We start from the raw sequence: 20651 nt of genomic DNA on the forward strand, positions 1-20651 counted from the left end.
TATTCTGTGCCAAGTCAAATTAAATCGGTGTGAAAGCATCTGTTTATGCTCTCTATTTATACTATATTCTTGCTTTTGATATTATTCTTAAAATGCACATTAATATGTTATGACAAATGAAGTGACCATGCATTAGGGAAAAAATAATAGAAGAAAGTGAAATGACCTATTTTTGGTTTATTTTAGCGATCCAAAGCTGACGTTCCACCTTTTGTTATTTACTTATTTATTGTTTTTATTGAAGCATATAAATTTGCGTATCATGTTAAAAATAGTAATTTTAAATATATCAAATGGTCAATCAAATTATTTATTAAATGTATGTATTATTACTGTATTAATACAACCAATCAAATTATCGATAAGTAGATTTTTAAAAAGATAAAGGTAATTAAATATAATTTAACCAAATAATAACATATAATATTTTGTTATACTTTTTAGTGGCTTTACCATTACTCCATGTTAAAATCTTTTATTTTTTAATTTTTTTAATTCCTCCAAAATCAATCTTAAACAATTTTCAAATTAAGAAAGTTAATCCAGCTAAATTATCCAATATTTCAATGACTCTTCGGCTTAATTATGAAGTAGTTTTTTTTTTTTTTTTCCCCTTTTTTTATTTATTTTTATTTTTTAGGAAGAGTATAATTGGTTGGTAAATCCACCTAGACCGGGTGTAGCTGTACAGAATCACCACCTTTTTGTGCCTTTTCCGGCTTTTTTTCTTCCTAGGTTTATAGAGAAAAAAACGACAGCTGACTTCACGACCCTATAAAACCAGTGAGATTGTGGTTTGTTCTCCAACTTCCCGCTCAGAAATTAACACAAACATCTTGTGTACGACAGAGGAAGTTAAAGAGTTGAAGAGAAAATGAAGTACGTGTTAGTGACAGGAGGTGTTGTGAGTGGGCTGGGCAAAGGTGTTACAGCCAGCAGTATAGGCGTCGTGCTCAAAGGCTGTGGCCTTCGCGTCACCTCCATCAAAATCGGTTATCTCCCTTTACCTATTGCTTGGTTATTTGCTCTTTGAAACAAATTTTTAGGCTGGCTTTTCCCTTCCATTCATTTAATTTCTGGGTTTAGTGTTCTGCTTCTGCTTTTGTGTGTGAATCAGTTTGTTTGTCATTTTGGCTTATTGGGTTTTTCTTGAGTGTAAGTATTCACTTGTCTATCCTAGAAAGAAACAGAAATAAAAAGAAAACAAAAAACAATACCGTATGCAGATTGTCGGACTATTGGAATTGCTCTCGCTTGGTTTGGTCCTTTCATATTTATTGCAAATAGTACATTGACGTTTTGTTCTTCCTATGATGGATACGTTTATTTCCTATTTGTGTTTGTTTCTTCATTTACTCACAATGATCTTTTTACTTGTTTAATCATTGCTTCTAGATGCTGGGAACAGTCACTGAGTTTTCTTTTGTGTTATTTAGTAATTTGGATTTGTTTTCTGCCTTCTCCAGATCCATACTTAAACACCGATGCTGGTACCATGTCTCCATTTGAACACGGGGAAGTTTTTGTTCTTGATGATGGTGGAGAGGTATCCTTCTTTCCCCCATTTCTCGGTACTGCTTATTTTCACTCATGAAATAAAATTGGATCGGGAACTTCTACTTTACCATCCTTCTCTTTCTCTACTTCCCTTTATATAAATATTATGGAAGATGTAGATAAAATAATTACTATGTTCATTAATTAAGTTTGTCCTAACAGGTTGATTTAGACCTGGGTAATTATGAGCGTTTCCTAGATGTGACGCTTACAAGAGAGAACAACATTACCACTGGGAAAATATATAAGGTGCCTTTATTTTTATGAAAAAAGTTGTATCTATCTATTTCTTAATCTATAAGTTGCTTAAATAACCTATCCATTTCATTTCTAATCAGTCTGTCCTTGAGAAGGAACGGAGAGGTGATTATCTTGGAAAGACTGTTCAGGTAAGAATGCATCTGTAACGGAATCATAATTTCTTATTTTACTTGCTTAGTGAAACTACTGGTAACTGGGATCCTGCCATATTTGAGTAAATTCCAGGTGGTTCCACATATCACAGATGCCATCAAGGATTGGATAGAATCAGTTGCTGCCATTCCTGTTGATGGAAAGGATGCACCTGCAGATGTTTGTGTGATAGAATTGGGAGGGACTGTGGGTAAAAAATTTCAAAAGCACAGAGACGACTGATTTTTTGGAATATTATTTTGGTTTTGGAAAATATATATATATATATATACATATATATTTCTGAACGGAAAAAAAATTTCTGAGTACTTTCTCCTTTTTTAGGTGACATTGAATCAATGCCATTCATAGAGGCTCTCCGACAATTGTCGTTTTCTGTTGGTAAGGCCTTATGCTATTTATTTAGGGTTTGGTGAGGAACCTGAGGCTGATTTTCGTTAACGGCCATTTAATTTGTATTTTTTTCATATTTTATTCAGTGATAACTGTTTTATTACTGCTGTAAAATCATAAAGTCTAGTGAGGAACCTTATTTAGGTTTTTGTAATGAGCCTCGTGGTACAGTTGGATGTCATGTGCAATCTATGGAAATATGGAACCTATGCATAGTTAAAACTGAGATTAACAAATTGTTCTCCTATGCTGTTGATATGCACTTTTGTGTTAAGATGTTTCATTATCTTTATAGTTGTTTCTCATGCTGGTTTAATTCTCTCTTCAGGACAGGATAACTTCTGTCTTATTCATGTGAGCTTAATACCAGTAATTGGTGTGGTTGGAGAGCAAGTAAGTACACGGCCAGTCTTCTATGTTATTTATGGATTCTTATCTGTTGACTTATATGTTTATATTTCATTCTCTTCTTTATCATGAATACCATTGTCTCTCTATGCAGAAAACAAAACCTACACAACATAGTGTCCGGGAATTGAGAGCATTAGGACTAACTCCTCATCTATTAGCCTGTCGCTCGGCTCAGGTACATTTTCTTACCTGATTGTGCCCTGCATTTATGCCAGAAAGTCATGACTATGAATACTGATTTCTATATTGAACTATATTTATCTGAATCTTGCTTCTTGACCTTGTATGTGAAAATGAGCTTATTTTCATTTGTATCTCCTATTCTTACTGAATTGGGTGACGTGGAAGCATATTTTGAAATCTATCTGCTTAAATCTCATGCTTACATGTTTTAGTGGTAGTTTGATGAGCCTACAGTGAAATTGCTTTGGTGAATGTATTGCAGCCTTTATTGGAGAATACCAAGGATAAACTTTCTCGGTTTTGTCATGTTCCAGTAAGTTGGTGCTGAATGTATTGCAGCCTTTCTGATTTTTTAACTTAAATACTGAATTGCCGATTTTATATTTTCTTTATGATCTCTCACAGGCTGGTAATATTCTTAATATCCATGATGTTCCAAACATTTGGCACATTCCTCTCTTACTTAGGGTGCGTTAAGTAAGATATCTTTATTTCCTGGGAGGCTTAAATGTGGATCTTATATTTTATTTAGCATTATTGTTATTTTAATGCTTGTGGCATGTCTTGATGTTCAGAATCAAAATGCACATACTACAATTCTCAAACAGCTAGACTTGCTCAGGTATGTGTTCTTTAGCTTTTTTCACATTCAAGGAGAGATTTTGATGCCAGAGTGCTAATACAAAAGTCAATTTTTGAAATTACTTTAATCTAGTAGGCATGCTGTACGTTAATTCTGCTTAATTTCAATAAATTTTGTCAGAAATTTAGGTATTTTTGTCTTTCCCCTTTCTTTCTAATGACTGTAAGAATGGATGTTATCTTACATATATAGTTAGTTATGGTGTTTACAATTGCTAGCTGTAGAACTAAATGCATCAGTCAGCTAGAGACATACAGAACGCAGGAATGTTTTTTTAAAATTTTTTGGTAAATCAGAATGCAAGACTGTTGACCGTGTGGAATTATTGATAAAACTTTCTTTCAGCATTGCTACACCTCCTCATTTACAAGAATGGACTGAGATGGCGGAGACTTATGATAACCTTACCAATTCAGTTAGTGTTGTTGTAATCAATATGATGAATTTTTATTTATTTATTTTTCCTTTTCTTTTTTCTTTTAATATGGTTCTGGTTTGATTATGAAATGAAAGTTTGCTGTTATATGCAGGTTAGGATTGCCATGGTGGGGAAGTATGTTGGTCTTCCAGATTCATATCTGTCTGTTGTGAAGGTGCCACATGTGCTTTAACCATTTTGTTTTTCTATTTAGTGAAAATATGGTGTTGATCATTTTTTTTTTATTTCTTTTTGTTGATTTAACAAATTTGGCAATCAAGTAGTTAATTAAAATGTATACTTTGATACACATAAGATACATAGACAGGATCGTTCGTGTCTGCCATGTTGGAGTATTTAAGATATTTGTTTAATTCCAATGCTTCTTTCTAGAATATCACATCTATGTTATAACTGCAGGATGATGCCTAATCTGATTGAATGTTTTGATGTAATTTTTGTTCTCAAAATATTTGGTTCTCCGCTTCTCTGGGCATAAATGCTAGTTTGAAATCTTATTGCAGGCCCTTCTGCATGCTTGTATAGCTTGTTCTCTAAAGCCATCAATTGACTGGATTGCAGCTTCTGATCTGGAAGATGATAGTGCCACATCGGTACTGCTTACAAGTTGCATTGCATTTAAATAGGATTTGGGTATAGATTTCTGTGACACTATATCTTATCTAGAAGTATTTCTTTCTTATACAGACACCAGAAGCACATGCCTCTGCTTGGGAAACTTTGAGGGTAAGCTGAACAGTTTTGTTTTATGATGCTGAACTTCCCTTTAAATTGAATGGTTCTTATCTTCTATACCAACAACAGAGTATTATCATTCTATACGTAATCTTGTTTTTTCTTTGGATATGATATGGTTGTTGATTCATTTGATCAATTTGGATATGATATGATTGTTGAACACTTTGTTCGGTTTATTGAGCTCTTTATAGAACATGACCATGCAGAACAATGGATACCAAGTTACCATATTCCGGCTGTTTTTATTTTCATTTATTTGTTTTTTTTTTTTTTTCAAAGAACCCCTTAGAGAAGGGCAATGCACTTAATAATAATGGTGGAGTTGCAAGGCTGCTAAAGTTTTCCTGTAGGACTTGGTATTGTTTTGAATGTTCTACTTTTGCAGAATGCAGCATGTGTCTTGGTTCCTGGTGGGTTTGGAGATCGCGGTGTAGGAGGTATGATATTGGCTGCAAAGTATGCCAGAGAGAACAAGGTTCCTTATCTTGGGATTTGCTTGGGCATGCAGATTTCTGTGATTGAGTTTGCTAGATCTGTAAGTTACATTTCCTTTCAACATTCTTATATGTTTTTCAAATCATAAATAGCACTATGTAAATTACTTGTTTCAGGTTTTGGGCTTGGAAAGGGCAGATAGTACTGAGTTCGATGGAGCAACACCTAACCCTGTTGTAATATTCATGCCTGAGGTACAAATTCATTTGTTTCCTCCTTATGGATTTCATAGATCTGCTAGATGTGGTACATGATGTTGTCATTTCATAGGGTTCAAGAACACATATGGGTAGCACAATGAGACTAGGATCTCGAAGAACGCTCTTCCAGACGCCTGATTGTGTTACTTCAAAGTTGTATGTAGTTTATCTGTTTCTCTACTTTAAAGTAAACGGCAGCCCGCCACCTGCAAATTCAAAATGTTCATTCTTTAAACTCCATGCAAGTTTTCTGTAAAATGGATGCATGTATGTTTCTTGTCAACTTTGATGGTATGGGACATGCGGACATTGCTAGTCCACATTGGTTATTTAAAGTGCTGCAGATAAGCAATATGAACCTGGATTATTTGCTTACTGGTGGTTTTCCAAAAACTGTACCTTCTGGAAAATTATTGAAGTTCAGCCAGATTGAGATATCTAGATTAGTTCTGTTCCTGCCATAGGCAGTCCTTAGTGACATGTCAGTTATGTGATATAAGATACTGCTCATATCAAACGAAGTCCAACAGATCTCAACTTGGGTTTTTTTTTCCACACTTTAGATTAAGTTTACTGTTTGTTTGTTAGCATACTTTATGCGTGCTTATGTTTATACCTTTTTTCTAATTGTTAGGTATGAAAATTCAGAGTATGTGGATGAACGGCATCGACACAGATATGAGGTTAGTTGTGAAATCTGATTTAAGTGGGAAAATGGTCTTTGAAAGGCATATTTTTTTTCAGATGGACATGACCTAATATGTTCGTTCTTGTGTGCTTCAGGTAAACCCGGATGTTATTGGACAACTTGAAGATGCTGGCCTAAAATTTGTGGGAACGGATGAAAGTGGAAAACGAATGGAGGTGGGTCTCCCCTTAGAATGATGCTTGGCTGGTCTTGAGTTCTTTGAGCTTGAGGAATTGTTATACATTACGTGGTTGTATTGCCTAAGTTACATAGAACAGCAGATTCAGATAGGCAATAACTGAACTCCTTGTTTTCCTACAGATTTTGGAGCTTCCAGGCCATCCATATTATGTAGGAGTGCAATTTCATCCAGAATTTAAGTCGCGACCAGGGAGGCCCTCAGCTCTATTCTTAGGTACTTATTGGCCAACAAAAACAATTGGGAACTGTAAATCGAGTAATGTTTGCTTCGCATCCAACATTTCTGATTTTGCAATTGCAGGTCTTATACTGGCAGCAACAGGGAAGTTGGAATCATATCTCAACAGGCATCAAAATGGAAGTAAATAGCATCTCTGTCTATCCCTTAGGAATTAGCATATTCTTTATAGGGTAGACCATAAGAAGATAAAATGTTGGGAAGAACTCGGATAATTTTGTGTGAGGAATTTTGCTTTTTGCTTTGTTCAACCTTCAATGAACAGATACGGGAGCCGATGCATAATGGAGGGTTAATATACGGGGTTTACAAAGTAGACCCCTAATTTGGAACTAATTTCTTCATCTGCTTTATAAGCTTTACTCTGATTCTGTCTTGTAGAAAAGTTCACGGTCAACAACATTAAGTTCTTTATCTGGTTATTTTTCATGCTTTTGGAGTGACTACAGAGAGTTGTTGTCATTTAATTTCTTTTATTTATTTATTATTTTTAAGTATATCTTGTCATATTTGCTATGACGTTGTTGGACTTTATTCTATATTTTTTGTCGAGCTATCAAGAACTTGCTGCACTTCGTTTTGCAGCAATGATCTAAAGGATTTTCTTTTCTTTATCCGATCATTTTCTCTTTCAATTCTCTCATCCAAGATAATAGAAGTTCACAAATCATATTTGCGAGAAAATAATAAATTTTACGAATCAAATTGTACTGCCGCTTTTTTATTTCTATAATCAAATTGTATAAACTCGAAACTCGATCGAAGCTTCCGGTATCTACAAACGCCGCAATGCCTCTAGTACAAAATAAACAATAAAAAAGATTGAAAAACTTGGAAGAAAAGAGAGAGAATCGCATCAAAAGAAAGAACGATCAGCTTGAGCCTCTGTTTAACATCTCATTATACTGTAAATACGAAATCTGTCTTTGCAGCTTCATTTGCTCGTAGAATTTAGCTATGAACTCCTCGGCCCTCATATCGATACTCTCTTCGCCATACGATGCCATTTCATCTCCTTCCTCATCATCTCCAGCAGTGACCTTTAGGAAACTCTTCCTCCCACTGTCATAGTACATCTGGCTATAAGCTCCGTCATTGTCGTCGGCGTCATCGCGGCCATCGAAATCATAGTCGAAATCAACTTGAGGGGTAGTGAAGCAAGGAATGTGAGGCAAATGGAAGCGCATTGAGTTAGGACGGTGCATCTTGACGTGGAAAATGGGAGTCTCGTCGAAGGAGAGCTGTCGCTCGCCGTAATGGATGTTGTCGCTCTGGTTTGCATTGCCGAGGTTCTTTATGAACTTAGGCACCACCCTCAGTTCCATCATCAGCCTGCGCTTGAACACCCCTCCTTTGCGAGCCCATAACAATGCTAGACGAACGATGTTCCATGCTCTACGAGAAACGTCGTCGTTTTGCTTCCACATTGTTTTATATATATATATATATATATATTCTTCAAATTTCAACTTTTGCCGTATTAACAACTTTCTTTGAATTCTTTCTACTCACAAGCTCAATGTATAGCGATGATGCCGTGGAAAAAAACAGATGAAAAAAAATGCTAATCTTTTTTTTGTTTTGGGTGTGTTTGTTTGTTTGAGAATTTTCAGGTTGTGGAGGTTAGAGAAAGAGGCATTGTATTATATATGGTGTTGGGAATGTTGTATGAACGCGGTGCGCAGAGAGAGACGAGTGAGTTTGGTGTGGATTTGTGGGAACTCGTTAGGAAAAAGTGGAACACGGTTGTACGCGGGATCAATCAAGCTGGAGTTTACATTGTTCCGAAACTACCCCTGTTTTGTCCAACTTATTACTGCTTTGAGCAACAGAAAATGTATTGTTTATTATTATTATTTTTAAAATGGTTGTTAAGAGTTTGGAAATATATTTTAGCAAGTCAATGAATGAACTATTTTTATTTATATTTTCTCTGAAGATACCAAAATTGGTAAGCTCCGGAAATTAATGACAATAAGGGAGTAGAGATGTGCTAATAATCTACACATTACTTCCAAATTACAGTTCCATTTATTTTTAATTTATTTAGTTTGAATCGCAGTTTTATTTAGTTTGAATTTATTAAAAATATAAAGGGACTACAGACTGGCTGATTTGGAATGGCCAATTTGGACATTTGAAATAACAGCTGCGACGGTGGGTCCGCAGCCACCGAAAAATCAACGCTCTTTCTAGTTCTAGCTGGGACATTGTTTTTTGTTTTCTTATGGACAAGTAAAAATAATGATAATTTCTCAAAAAATTTAAACACTTTTTAATTGATTAAATAATACTATAATAGAGGATCCTAAGCTTGATTAATGCCCACCATAAAGACTCTGAGAGAAAGAGAGCTAGATTTTGAAATGTTCTTTGACAAGGACTTCTAAAGTACTCTAAACCGTGTCTTGGTGGCTGTACTAATAATGTGGGTCATTTTATAATCATTACTTTAAATTTTTAATGAAGATCTAAAATGATTCGCATTTTGTAAGTGAAAAATAAAAGATTATAATTATAAAATTAAAAAAAAAAAAAAAAAAAAAAAAAAGATTTGGAAGTTGACGGAGGGAGGGTCAATGGAAATATGGAATAAAGCGTACAGATCTAGAGCCATTGAATAACTTGGACACCACTCCCATCGGCGACTCCTGATTTTAAGCTGTGCTCGGCTTCGGGACATCAATTTTAGTTACATATCCTTTAAATTTCTAACTACCAATCATTGGAGTCTTATTTTCTAATTAATTTCCTGTTTAATGCAACAAATTCCAATGGATGACTTTGTCTTTGTTGGTACATAGTTCAACAGAGAAATTGAAACTTTTTGTCCTTGAAAAGCTTTAATGGGAATAAAATAATAATAATATAAAATCATGAATTTCATGTAACTGCCCGGAAACTTATAAAGTTATTTCCCCCTGATTAAATCAAAGTACGTATCGGGAATTCTTCTTGGCTTGCCATATATCTTGCAACATTTGGGGACCGAAATCTGGGCATGGAAATTTAATTGGTTCATTAATATTAATACTAATAATGCCATTTTCTGATGTCTAGTGAGTTTGGTTAATAGCTATTAAGTATATACCATGAATCCATTAATAAATAGCATTGCATGGGTTTGCGGAAAGTCGCCGAACCACTTGTGTCCTTCGGCTCGGGCTGCGGAGCCATTCAACTATTTGTGGGGCCTATACGACAACTAATTCCCACCCAAAACAGTGCCAAAACAGTGTCATAGTCGTAAAATTTCGGTGGCTTTTGTTTCGCATTTTGAAAGGACTCCACGTTACAGCTTGATATATGGTTAATGCCAGAAAATACACTTTGATGATTAATTTTGGAGGAAAGTTCCAAAAAGTTGAATTATCATCCAGCTTTCGTACTGAAAAGTGCATTCCAAGTAAGATCACGCTTGAAACCTGTGGCTAAAACAAAAACTAGCACATATGAAACATCAACAAGTAAACTCATCAATTTGCTCAAAAACAGAGGGAAACTAAAAGAAGCTAAAGCGACCACCTGTTTATCGTCTACGTTTCATGACTAGCGACTGCATAAAATATAAGCAAAAGACAATAAGTTTAAGCAACAATTTGATCATAAACAAACTCAAAATGGGAAAAAAGAGGGCACGCAAAGTTAGACAAGAAATGCCTATATAAGCTATTACCATTCAAAGTAATTATTTAACATCTTCCGAATTCATATTTTAAACTTGAACGAAATAGTTTGACATGTTTTTTTTTTTTGGACAGCTCGTAGTTGCGCTTTGTACGCGAGTACGGACATATAAATTCAATGATTAGATGGTGTTACAATGTTTATGTATGAGTCATGATAGATAGTGATGGGACCCATCATGACCGTAGAAGTAGCAGAAAAATAGGTGTAAAATTGGTGGTGGACCCCACTCTTAGATCCCACCTCCCTCAATAAATGTGGATATGATGTATGTCTTTTTTTGTTTTTCATGAATGGTTATGATGTATGGTTCGTTGATCATGCTGGTTGCATGAGCGCATGTTTTGGGGATCCCTTCAATTCAAATTCATATTCGAATTGGGAAATTAAAAAGAGCCAGCTGTTTTGCCCCAAATATTTGATCACCCAGAGAGGGTCAGAGCCTGAGTGGACCTGTTCAAATCAGAAACTTACGCGCATCAAATTCAGATGCACCATCCACAACCCTCTGATTTTCTGACTTCTCCACCAAACATCTGCCTCTTCCTTCGCCTACCCATTTGTCTACCTGAAATACCGCCCCCACGTTTTTCTGTTCCCTAGTAGATAACCGTCCATCTTACTCACTATTCCCAATGTTGCCCTTGCTCCGCGTGTAATACTGCATGCATTATCTTATACAATATATTTAAAAAAAAAAAAAGTTGAAAATTGAAATCCCTGATCTGTCCTTCTACTCCGACTCCTACTCATTTTATTCTTTTGCCTAACGAGGATTTTGAATTTTATGCACCAAAAACTTAACTAGAAGCACATTAAAATGATACCAAAGATTAATTCCTCTCTGATTAATTTATTTATAAGTTTACATAAATACATAAATTTATACATATATATATATATATATATATATAGATTTACAAGTTTTCTAGTATTTATTAACCAGTTAAAAGTGATAAAACTAATTTCCTTCACTAACCTAAATGGAACTGAAATTAGACTTGTGGTTGTTTTTGTTTTATATTTTTCTCAAATAATTTATACAGTTGCAAAGTATATTCACTGTCGGGGTACATTCACCTTTAATAAAAAAGGTAAAAAGACAACTTTCATTATTTATGGACGACTCAAAAAACTGATCTAGGTGTTTCTTAGCTAAAAATTAATCCTAAAGAAAGTAAAATTGTCAATTTGCCAAACTGTAGTAAATCAACCATCCATTAATATTCCATTCCAAAATGTTGTTTTTTAGATGTGGGGAATTAATAATTTCTTTAAAAAATAATTAAAAAAAATAAATTGAAAGGGCAGAGACTCCTTTGCATATAAATATGCAGTGATTCGTTTCAAGGTTCCTCACCACAGTTATCTTTGGTCACATCCCTGCTTTTCGCAGGGATAGGCCATTGGCCCTAAAACAATCAAATTACCAAATTCGCTTTTAAGAGAAAACCAGAAGAAGATTCATCCTCTCTCTCTCTCTCTCTCTCTCTCTCTCTCTCTCTCTCCCTGCTCGATCTTATGGAAACGGAACCAAAATCAATCATAATTGCCGACAAGAAAAATAATGTCGTCCCCCCAAAGGAGGAAACCGCCACCCAAAAAAGGCGCAGAGGCATGCAATTTCTCAGGGTGGCGTTGTTCATGATACGTCGTCGTTCTGGCCAATCGAAATCCGTGGATGTGGCTTCGAAGGGAATGTGGAGGCGTCTGGTTGGGTCAATGCGACCTCTGCACCTCCAAAGCAACGCATCCCCGCCACCGTCCATTAAAGACGAGCCGAAAACGACGTCGATGAGCGAGCGATACGACGACGTAATGCTGCCACCCGAATCTCCCGGAAGTTCGATAAGCTCCATGTCATCGGAAGACGGCATGAGCAGTCGCTACGCATCGGCAGTGAACCTTCAAGAGCTTGATAAAGACAGCGGCAGTCGCTACGGTTCCACTGTGAATCTTAAAGACCTTGCTAAAGATCATTGCGCCGGTATTTTGGCTCCTGGTGATGAGATTTTGGTTGTTGATGACGAGTTGATTGATGCCAAGGCTGAAGAGTTTATCGCTCAGTTCTACAAGCAGATGAGGCTTCAGCGTTTGGATTCCATTGACCGTCGTTTCGAAGAGATGAACAAGAGGTCAATTGGATATTAAAACGCTTCGTTTTATGGGGGGCATGTTGTTGTTGGGCGTCAAAATGATTTAAAAAAAAAAAAAAAAAAAAAAAGTTTTCATCCGAGCTGTGTTTGCTGTGTGCAATTTGCATTCATGCATGCATGCGTGCTTGCACGTGTCAAATTGTGATCTTGTTTATCTTTTTTCCTCTTGCTTCTTTCTACCAATTTTTTGTTTTTTTCCTTTTCATTTTATTAATTTCTGGTTAAAGGGATTCAGGTCGATTGCTTGGTCAAGGATTTAGAGAACACCGAAGAAGAGGATTAACAAGGTTTCATTCGGATGGTGTTATTTGAGAAATAAATTATTTTTTTTAATTCATTCTACTTTTTTTTTTCAAAAAAAAAAAAAAAAAAATCATAGCTTTTGTACATTTTTAAATTAGGATTTTATTGGTCTAAATTTATCAGGGAGAAAAAGAGGATGTGGGATGTCCTGTATCCCCTGTATTTCTTACTATTATTTTCCTCTGGTAATAATTCTCTTATTTATTTATTTTTTTCCCATGTGTTACTTCTTTCATATTATTAAGTGTACGAAAACAATAATATAGTATGGGGGATGAAAATAGTATGAAATATTTCTTAAGTTATAAATTTTCTCAAATTTATTTATTTAAAAAGCTTTTTCTTTTTTCTATGGTACAAATTTAAAAGGATTTTAAAATATTATGACAAGGCGCATATACCTATCAATAAATGACAAATTAAATAAGGGGCCTTTGATGAAATTGAGTATACGTATGATCATATGATCATAGGTAATGAAAGTAAACGAAAACTTTCGGATATTTCCAATTGCAATCAAACAGTTCCATGTTATTTACATAGATAAATAATAAAACTTATTCGCAATAATATATAGAAATTAAATAAAGAAGCTTTCAAAAGAAAAGTTAATTAAGGAAACACTGTTTATCAAAAAATATATATAGTGTGTGTGTATATATATATATATATATAGAATTATCCAAGTCTCATTAACAGTGATTATCCTTTAGTGGGAAGGGAAATTCTATTTGAGTGACCGTTTGAACTCTATATTCTTTTTTCCTGGTAAAAAATTTCATTAGGCTAGAATCATCATAATTATACATAGAAGGAGTTATGTATACAGAGTTTATTTATAGTGAGGATTGAAAAAAAAAAAAAGAAAAAAAAAAAAAAGGAAAAAAAGGCGTGTGTGTGTGTGTGTTTTTTTAAATTGTGTATTGCAAAAAGCCCTTCCTGAAAGTAAAATGTTTGAAAAAGCCCATTTTGGCCCAATAGTCAAGATACAAAACCTAGACCAAACTCCACGATTTTTGCAGAGTCTTCATGAAGATGATAGACAGATCTCTCTTATTCTGTCATTGGGTAGAATAACAATATCCATATCGATCAACTCAACTTGCATTTCCTCTTTCAGTCCAAACAAAGAAAAGGAAAAAAATAGGTATTTTCTTTATGGGACTAAGTTGTCGAAACTCGAAAATTCAAAGCCTTAAAATGCATCAAATCAATCCGCACAAATCCAATGGTGTTATCATCAATAACATCAGAACAGGTCATTTCGGTAATTAAGACACCACTTAAAGAAAATCAAAGAAAGAAAAAACAAGTGACGTTTGAACGAAATCCAAAAAAAAAAAAAAAAAGAAAAAATTATATTGACAAAAAATAATCTCAAACGAAAATCTCCCTATTTTTTCAACTCCACTGTTTAGCATTGCTGCATTACTCAGCATTAGTGGACTAATCTTCTTTGCCTTCATTCAGATCCCTACACATTAGCAGTGGGACCAACCATCCGAAGTCTGAAAGCCTTGGTTACGTGGCACAACCTGAGGTGATCATCATTTACCCTCCATCGCTTTAGTACCCACGAACAATCTGAGAGCACTTGTTCTTGATCCAACGAAGTCCTTTCCTCACAGAGTCCTTGACCTTACCTTCAACGCTGTAAACCTTATACTTATAGATCCTCTTCCTCCTCTTCGACTCGGGATCTTTGAAGCTCCAGGGCTTCGAATCGCTCTGACTCTGTCGCGCCGCGTGAGTTGGAATCGGAGGCAAACCGGGCGATGATGATGAGTAAGCTTGAGTCTGCCTAGCTCCGTAGCTCTTCCCGCTCACAATCTCGTTCCTCCATTGACCTCCGCCGAATCGATTATCCGACCCGAACTCTCCCATCTGAACAATCCAGAGCTTTTTGACTGAAAGGAGCTAAAGGAGAGAGAAAACTGGGGCAAGGATTAGGATTTTAAAAAGCGATGGCTGGGACGTTTTAGGGCTTTTGAGAGGGAGAGGGGCATTTCGGGAAATAAGTAAATGTTCTGTTGCGGGAAAACTGAGCTCTTGAATTAATTTTTGAATTTTATGATATTGCAGCAGTTGTCTGCACTAGTCGCGGTGCTGCTTGTTACTTTTATGTGGCTTAATAAATAAAGTGTTGAAACCACGTTGTGTGATGTGTTTCCATTGTGGACAACCTCGGTTTTGTGAATACTTTTGTTCGGGCACTTCTTGTCTTCGACTACAAAGTGTTCGAAGATAATCCCATCTAGCTAGTTATTGAAAATTAATGAAAAATGAAGTTATGATAATGTTTGCTACTCTTTATATATGAATCACATATTAGATATGGTAAAAATTAGCTACTTCAAATATGCGTACAGCTAGCATTCATGATTTGAATGTGTAGAAAATGAAATTCAGGTCTTTTTACTAATGTTAAAAATATTATAAGTGAATATCACTCAGATTTTTCCTTAACCCTTCAATTAGTTGAAAAGCCAAGTATTACCTTGATAATGAGCATTAATTAGATGTTTTAGAGCCAATTACACAGGGTTACGTGATGATGGTGATGAATAAAATGGCTATAATCAATTGATTATGTGACTAAATTAAGTAGATAAGGACAGAATTAAGCAAAAAAACACTGAGTTGCATTAAAATTTGGGTCCCTCTTAACAGAACACTTTTTGATAGCGCACCCGTGCCAACCTAACACTTCTAACTATCATAATTACTTTAACTAAGATATTTTGTTGCATAATTATGATTTAGAAGGACAGTCACAGGCTTTGCACTGAAAATTTCAAGCAATACGTACGTATAGTAATAAATTTCGTTTACAGAGAAGGTAAGAAATTAGATATATAGAAGCATATGCAGCTCAATAGTAATGCCCGCAGTATCTCGACGAAATGGTACAAGGCATAAGCTCAATTAGAAAAACCAAAAACCAAAAAAAAAAAAAAAAAAAAAAAAAAAAAAAAAAAAGAAGAAGAAGAAGATAAAGTTTGTGAACCGTGATTGAAGTCTATCAATCTTAAAAAAAAAAAAAAAAACACCAAACTTTTCTACAAAGTCTACTACAAAATGAAGAAGAATATTCAATCCCAATAAGCAACCCAGGATTAATGATCTCAACCTGAGAGAGAAAGTTTTAGGTGGAGATCAACCCCTACCTCAGCCTTGGCCAATTTACTAGAAATTTGATGATCAGTACTAGATGACGGTGGCTCAGTAGCAGAAAACTGCTCCGGCCGCGAGATCAAACAGTACTGCGAAGGGTAACGATTATACGAGCTCAGTTGCGGAGGCTGTTGTGATGGATAAAACCTAGCAGCGGCTACGTTATTGGTGGTGATCAACCCTCCTTTATACATATTGGACGGTCCTGATCTCACTGCATGCGAGCTTAGAACCGTTGCTGCAGCTATTAACCGTGGATGGCTCTGAAACTGAGCACGTTTGGCTCTTTGTCGCTCTCTTTTATGTGCATTTTGATGCCCACCAAGCGCTTGAGAGTTCGCGAAAACCCGACCACAGAATTGGCACTTGAACTTTCTGTTCTCAGCTTCCCATGTCTCCGGTTTCTCGGCAACGATCTCATCGTACTCGGTTAATGGAAAACCAAACAACCGTAGCGTTGATGTGGGATTTTGGTCGGACATATTGGTTGATCAATTAGGTGTCTAATAATCTATTAGCCGTATGAAAGATATTTTTTTTTTTTTTTTTTTTGGATATATTGTGTGGGAATAAAAACTAGCCCTTATTTATAGCAAGAGAACTCAAAAAGTTGTCTCTGGGTTTTTTTGTCTTTCTTTATTTTTTATTTTTATTTTTTTTTTCGTTTTTTTGTTTTTTTGTTTTTTTTTTTTTTGGGCCAAATGGCCCTTTTACATACCTAGCTAGCAGTTAATCTAAAAGTAAGAAATTAATTAAGAATATACATGATGTAATCTAACTTTATATTATGCTGTAAGATAATTTCTAGCTGTTGAGACGGCGCGATCTTTATATTCTGATGAACCTAATAGAATAACCAATAAAGCTTAATTTGCTGTTACCTAATGGGAAATTATCTTGTTGACCAATTGGGTAAGTCGTAAAAAATACGTGTCTAATGTATTATGTATTTAAAAAGTGCACCGCGCAACTTGAGGTCCTTTCCAATAATGGGAGACGACCTCCGCGAAAAACGGGGGATTTTTTTTTTTTTTTTTTTGTTATTATTATTATTGCCCATCGTATAATTGTATTCGAAGATGCTGGTTTGTTTTAGGTTCTCTCTCTTTTCAGCGCACGTGCTTGTCATGTCTCTTTTAGGATCATCTTTAACTCGACTTATCGAAGTTGTTAACTAGTGGCAACGGAAAATTCCATCTTTTCCATGGAATTAAGGAAACAAAGTTTTTTACTTTTATTTTTATTTATTTATTTATTTATTTTTATCGAAATGAATTTAGACCAAGTTTATAACTACGTTTTTCACGATGAAGCCGCCCACGAGCGGATGATTAACCACGTACGTATCTATCTTGACTTTGTTCTATGCAGTAATTATTGAAAAACCTTTACTTTCTTTTATTTATTTATTATATATACGTAATGATATACCACCATATCTCTAAAAGCACACTACTTATATTAATTACAAATAGCCTTGCATAAAATGTTCCATGGCCAAAAAGTAAATTGATTAACTTAATTAATTAAGATGTGCCAATTAATTGGGAGCATTTGGACTCAAAATCGGGGAATTAACCTGTCCAATTTGAAGAAAAGTAAGATGTATTCTAGATCATATATATCATGCATGAAAGTGATAATGATCTCATTAGTTAAAAAGGAACCGGGAAAAAGAAAAAAAGAGAGAAAAACGGGTGGGGGATAGCAAAGTAGCTAAGGAAAATATATGATGAAGCATGACACATGATGTATCATGTTTGCAGTGGACCGTGTGAGAAAAAAGAGAGGGAGGTAGAGGAAAATTAAATCATTTCGTTGTACTTAGGAAATAATGTCTGTCCCCAGTGTAACGACACATGGCAGAAGGTGATTGGTTAATGGACAAGATAGGGTGTCGGCCATTAAGCTGCGCGCATGGACATACTACCATCCTACACCACTTGTTGTAAGGTTTGGATGATGAGTAGAGACTGTGTCTCCCATGACCCAAGCTCGATTGACGTTCGCTTTCATCAACAATCTTAGCGGCCCCAAACAAACATCAAACCATTTAATGTGTCATCGGATATGCATCTAAAAACCCTTCATTTTTTTTTTTTTTCTCTTTGATATGGACTTTACTCCTAAATCTTTTAAAACTGATCCTAAATTTATTTTTTATTTTTTTCTTTTTTTTTTTTTCGTTTGAAGGATTTGATTCTAATATGGATAAACAAAATCCCGGCCTACCCTACATGTGTCGAGGGATTGTTCAGTCGCATTAAGGCTCATATTTATTTTATTTCTGATTTATTCTTCCGTTATTTTATTTTATTTATTTATTTTTTTTGCTTTATGTATTAGCTAGGATTATTTTTTGTAGATACCTCTTCTCATATGTCTTTATGGCAAATTATGAATTCCTATAAAACTTGTTAAATAATACAATGTTTGAAAAATCCTATATATAATATCTTTTCATATATATATATATATAATATTCTGTTTATGAGATAACAACAATATATGAAGTTTCTTCAAAAGTTTTGTCTATTTATGTACATACGTCTAAATTTACAGTTTCATGATAAATTTATCGGCTGCTTATGTGCAATTTTTGACCTTTTTCTTTTTGAAAAAAAAAAATTGTTTATCAACAAAACATTAATGCAGGGAAATAATTTACATGTCCTTTAGGAAAATTCTGAGAAAGAACAATACAGGCTAGCTCCGTCCCCACCACTAGTCTAGTGATGGTGTCAAATCTTCGTTCCTCTCCTCTCCCTTGTTTGGAATCCAGCAGTCGGACAAAAATCATTGAGTGGCTAATTGGCCCTACTAGCTAAGGGCATAATCAGGGGAAGGAAGTTGCTATAAACTCAGAGCTAATTTTCTCTCTGCAATATATGACTTTGTAACATAGAATAATGATGATCAAATTGGTAGATTTGTATGTCATTTACCATGAACACTTTTCTAGGATGCTGAGACACTAAAAGAAGTACAAAAAACTTGGTCCATCCCCAGCTGTTTTTGAGTTTAGTATATCCCTCAGGACTCAGGACTCAGTACTCAGGCTCATCCATATATATTGAGTAATCCTCTAAGCTTTTTTGCTTTTGTGTTTGTGACTTTCTTCACAAATCCATTCCCATCCACTTTTTGACAGAAACCCATGTGGGGAACTTTTACCTAGTGACCTTTTGCCTTTTCCATTAGAGCTAGCTTAGCTAGATCTCGATGCATTCGAAGGTGTAGTAGGTCTTTCAGTACTAGCAGTACTGCTCATTGGAAGGCTACATATACATAGATTTCACCCTTTGATGTGTCTCCAATACGTGGATTTTATCCATAATCTCTGCAAGCGTGATTCTAATAAAAATTTGCTCCATATCACCTTTAATATGCAATCTTTATCATAGATATCCTTGGCCCTATAAACGACAAAATTGATGAAAATGAATGGAAGATACTTCTAAATTATGATGAATCTAGAAAATGTTCGATGATCGAATTTCAGCTACTAGTCTATATATTGGATCAAATTAAATGCTATTAATTGGTTTAGGAAAAGTGGGAGGAATAAAAAGCAAGAAATTGGAGAAACTTAAAATGAAAACAAAATCATAACATAGCTAAAAAAAGAAGCATGTTTGAAGTTTCTAAGTGACAGTTCGATTTTGCACTTGGTCTAGGAAAGGATAGCCATTAACTCAATTACCATCTGGTACTTTATACTGTTGATTTCGCTTTCGTAAAAATTTGTTTGTTTCCCATAAGAAGTGACTGAATATTGCCTAACCTATTTGACATATATCAGCCATTAATTAAGTGCTAAGTTTTCATTAGTCTCAATCAAATTAGCCTAATCGTCTAGCTTCATGTATACACATACAAAAATCTTCCTTTCAAAAGCTTGCTTTAACCTCAATTTGACAACTTATATGTTAGAGCTAGAAACTCCGCCATCTCGTTTTGTCCGTAAAGATAACTTAAAAATATATTCATTAACTTTTACGTCACCATAAGGGGAAAAAAAAAAAGAAGGAAAAGAAAAGAGAGAGAGAGAGAGAGAATGTATTTTTGGAAACAATGGTTAAAATGGAAAGAAAATGAAATTAATAACAAGATAGTATAAACTGTAATGCTCAGCAGAGTTTGCAGGGAATAGACATGATAGATTGAAATCGTCAGCAGACAAATTTAAGATTGCGAAATCCTTGAAGATGGCCCGCCAACTCCTTAAACCAGTCTTTGTCAGAAAGGGGCTAATACATATTTTATGCTTACAATTTAATGATGTGCCACCATGACCTTTACGAAAGCCCTTTTGGATTTCTTGCTTATGGTAAGGTCAACTATATACACATACTTTGGCTTTTTCTTCTTTCTTTTCTTTTTTCCTCCTTTTTTATTTTTTATTTTTTTATTTTTTAATATATGGTTTAAGTTTCCACTATCCTTAGTTGGCACAGTTCTCATCTGAGTCACCGATCAGGGAAACAACACTCAATTTCCTGCTAGAAATTAAATGAATGGTGTTTGAAGACAGTGTTTCTGGAGATATATATTTATGTATCGAAGTAACATGATGGTATATTATATGTGTATGTACAATACATAATCTTTAAATTAATGATACATAGTTTTATATACATACATTATATTTGTACTTCTTTCCAGTTGTAAGTGGGTTCAAAATCGGACAAAAAAACCCTACAATTCATGTGATTTGGGTACAATGATTTG

At 34.8% G+C, this 20651-nt stretch overlaps 5 protein-coding genes across 6 annotated transcripts; 2 read left to right on the forward strand and 3 right to left on the reverse strand.

The window, feature by feature from the left end:
- Positions 1-709: 709 nt before the first annotated feature.
- On the forward strand, positions 710-7097 carry LOC107426363 (uncharacterized). 2 transcript variants are annotated; one of them, XM_016036517.4, is made up of 22 exons: positions 710-992; positions 1467-1546; positions 1720-1806; positions 1896-1946; positions 2044-2161; positions 2296-2352; positions 2693-2757; positions 2867-2950; positions 3221-3271; positions 3364-3426; positions 3534-3580; positions 3947-4028; positions 4132-4194; positions 4544-4633; positions 4728-4766; positions 5164-5313; positions 5390-5467; positions 5544-5629; positions 6108-6156; positions 6257-6337; positions 6483-6576; positions 6664-7097. In XM_016036517.4, the coding sequence occupies exons 1-22, from the start codon at positions 875-877 to the stop codon at positions 6729-6731; spliced, it is 1701 nt and encodes a 566-aa protein (XP_015892003.3). In that variant the 5' UTR covers positions 710-874; the 3' UTR covers positions 6732-7097. The 2 variants fall into 2 exon arrangements, with proteins under 2 accessions (XP_015892003.3, XP_015892004.3); XM_016036518.4 differs by having other exon boundaries at positions 711-992; positions 3947-4016.
- A 194-nt stretch (positions 7098-7291) lies between these two features.
- Positions 7292-8229, reverse strand: LOC107426364 (uncharacterized). The gene has a single exon (XM_016036519.4). It carries the CDS (start codon positions 8025-8027, stop codon positions 7473-7475), a length of 555 nt encoding a protein of 184 aa, XP_015892005.1. The 5' UTR covers positions 8028-8229; the 3' UTR covers positions 7292-7472.
- Positions 8230-11629: 3400 nt separating this feature from the next.
- On the forward strand, positions 11630-12954 carry LOC107426311 (uncharacterized). The gene has a single exon (XM_016036445.4). It carries the CDS (start codon positions 11809-11811, stop codon positions 12436-12438), a length of 630 nt encoding a protein of 209 aa, XP_015891931.1. The 5' UTR covers positions 11630-11808; the 3' UTR covers positions 12439-12954.
- A 1358-nt stretch (positions 12955-14312) lies between these two features.
- On the reverse strand, positions 14313-14630 carry LOC125424085 (uncharacterized). The gene has a single exon (XM_048480401.1). The coding sequence runs from the start codon at positions 14628-14630 to the stop codon at positions 14313-14315; it is 318 nt and encodes a 105-aa protein (XP_048336358.1).
- A 738-nt stretch (positions 14631-15368) lies between these two features.
- On the reverse strand, positions 15369-16622 carry LOC125418382 (zinc finger protein STAMENLESS 1). The gene has a single exon (XM_048461821.2). It carries the CDS (start codon positions 16400-16402, stop codon positions 15872-15874), a length of 531 nt encoding a protein of 176 aa, XP_048317778.2. The 5' UTR covers positions 16403-16622; the 3' UTR covers positions 15369-15871.
- Between the last annotated feature and the right edge of the window lie 4029 nt (positions 16623-20651).

This window comes from Ziziphus jujuba, chromosome 9 (assembly GCF_031755915.1).
Source record: "Ziziphus jujuba cultivar Dongzao chromosome 9, ASM3175591v1".
Classification (NCBI taxonomy): Eukaryota; Viridiplantae; Streptophyta; class Magnoliopsida; order Rosales; family Rhamnaceae; genus Ziziphus; species Ziziphus jujuba.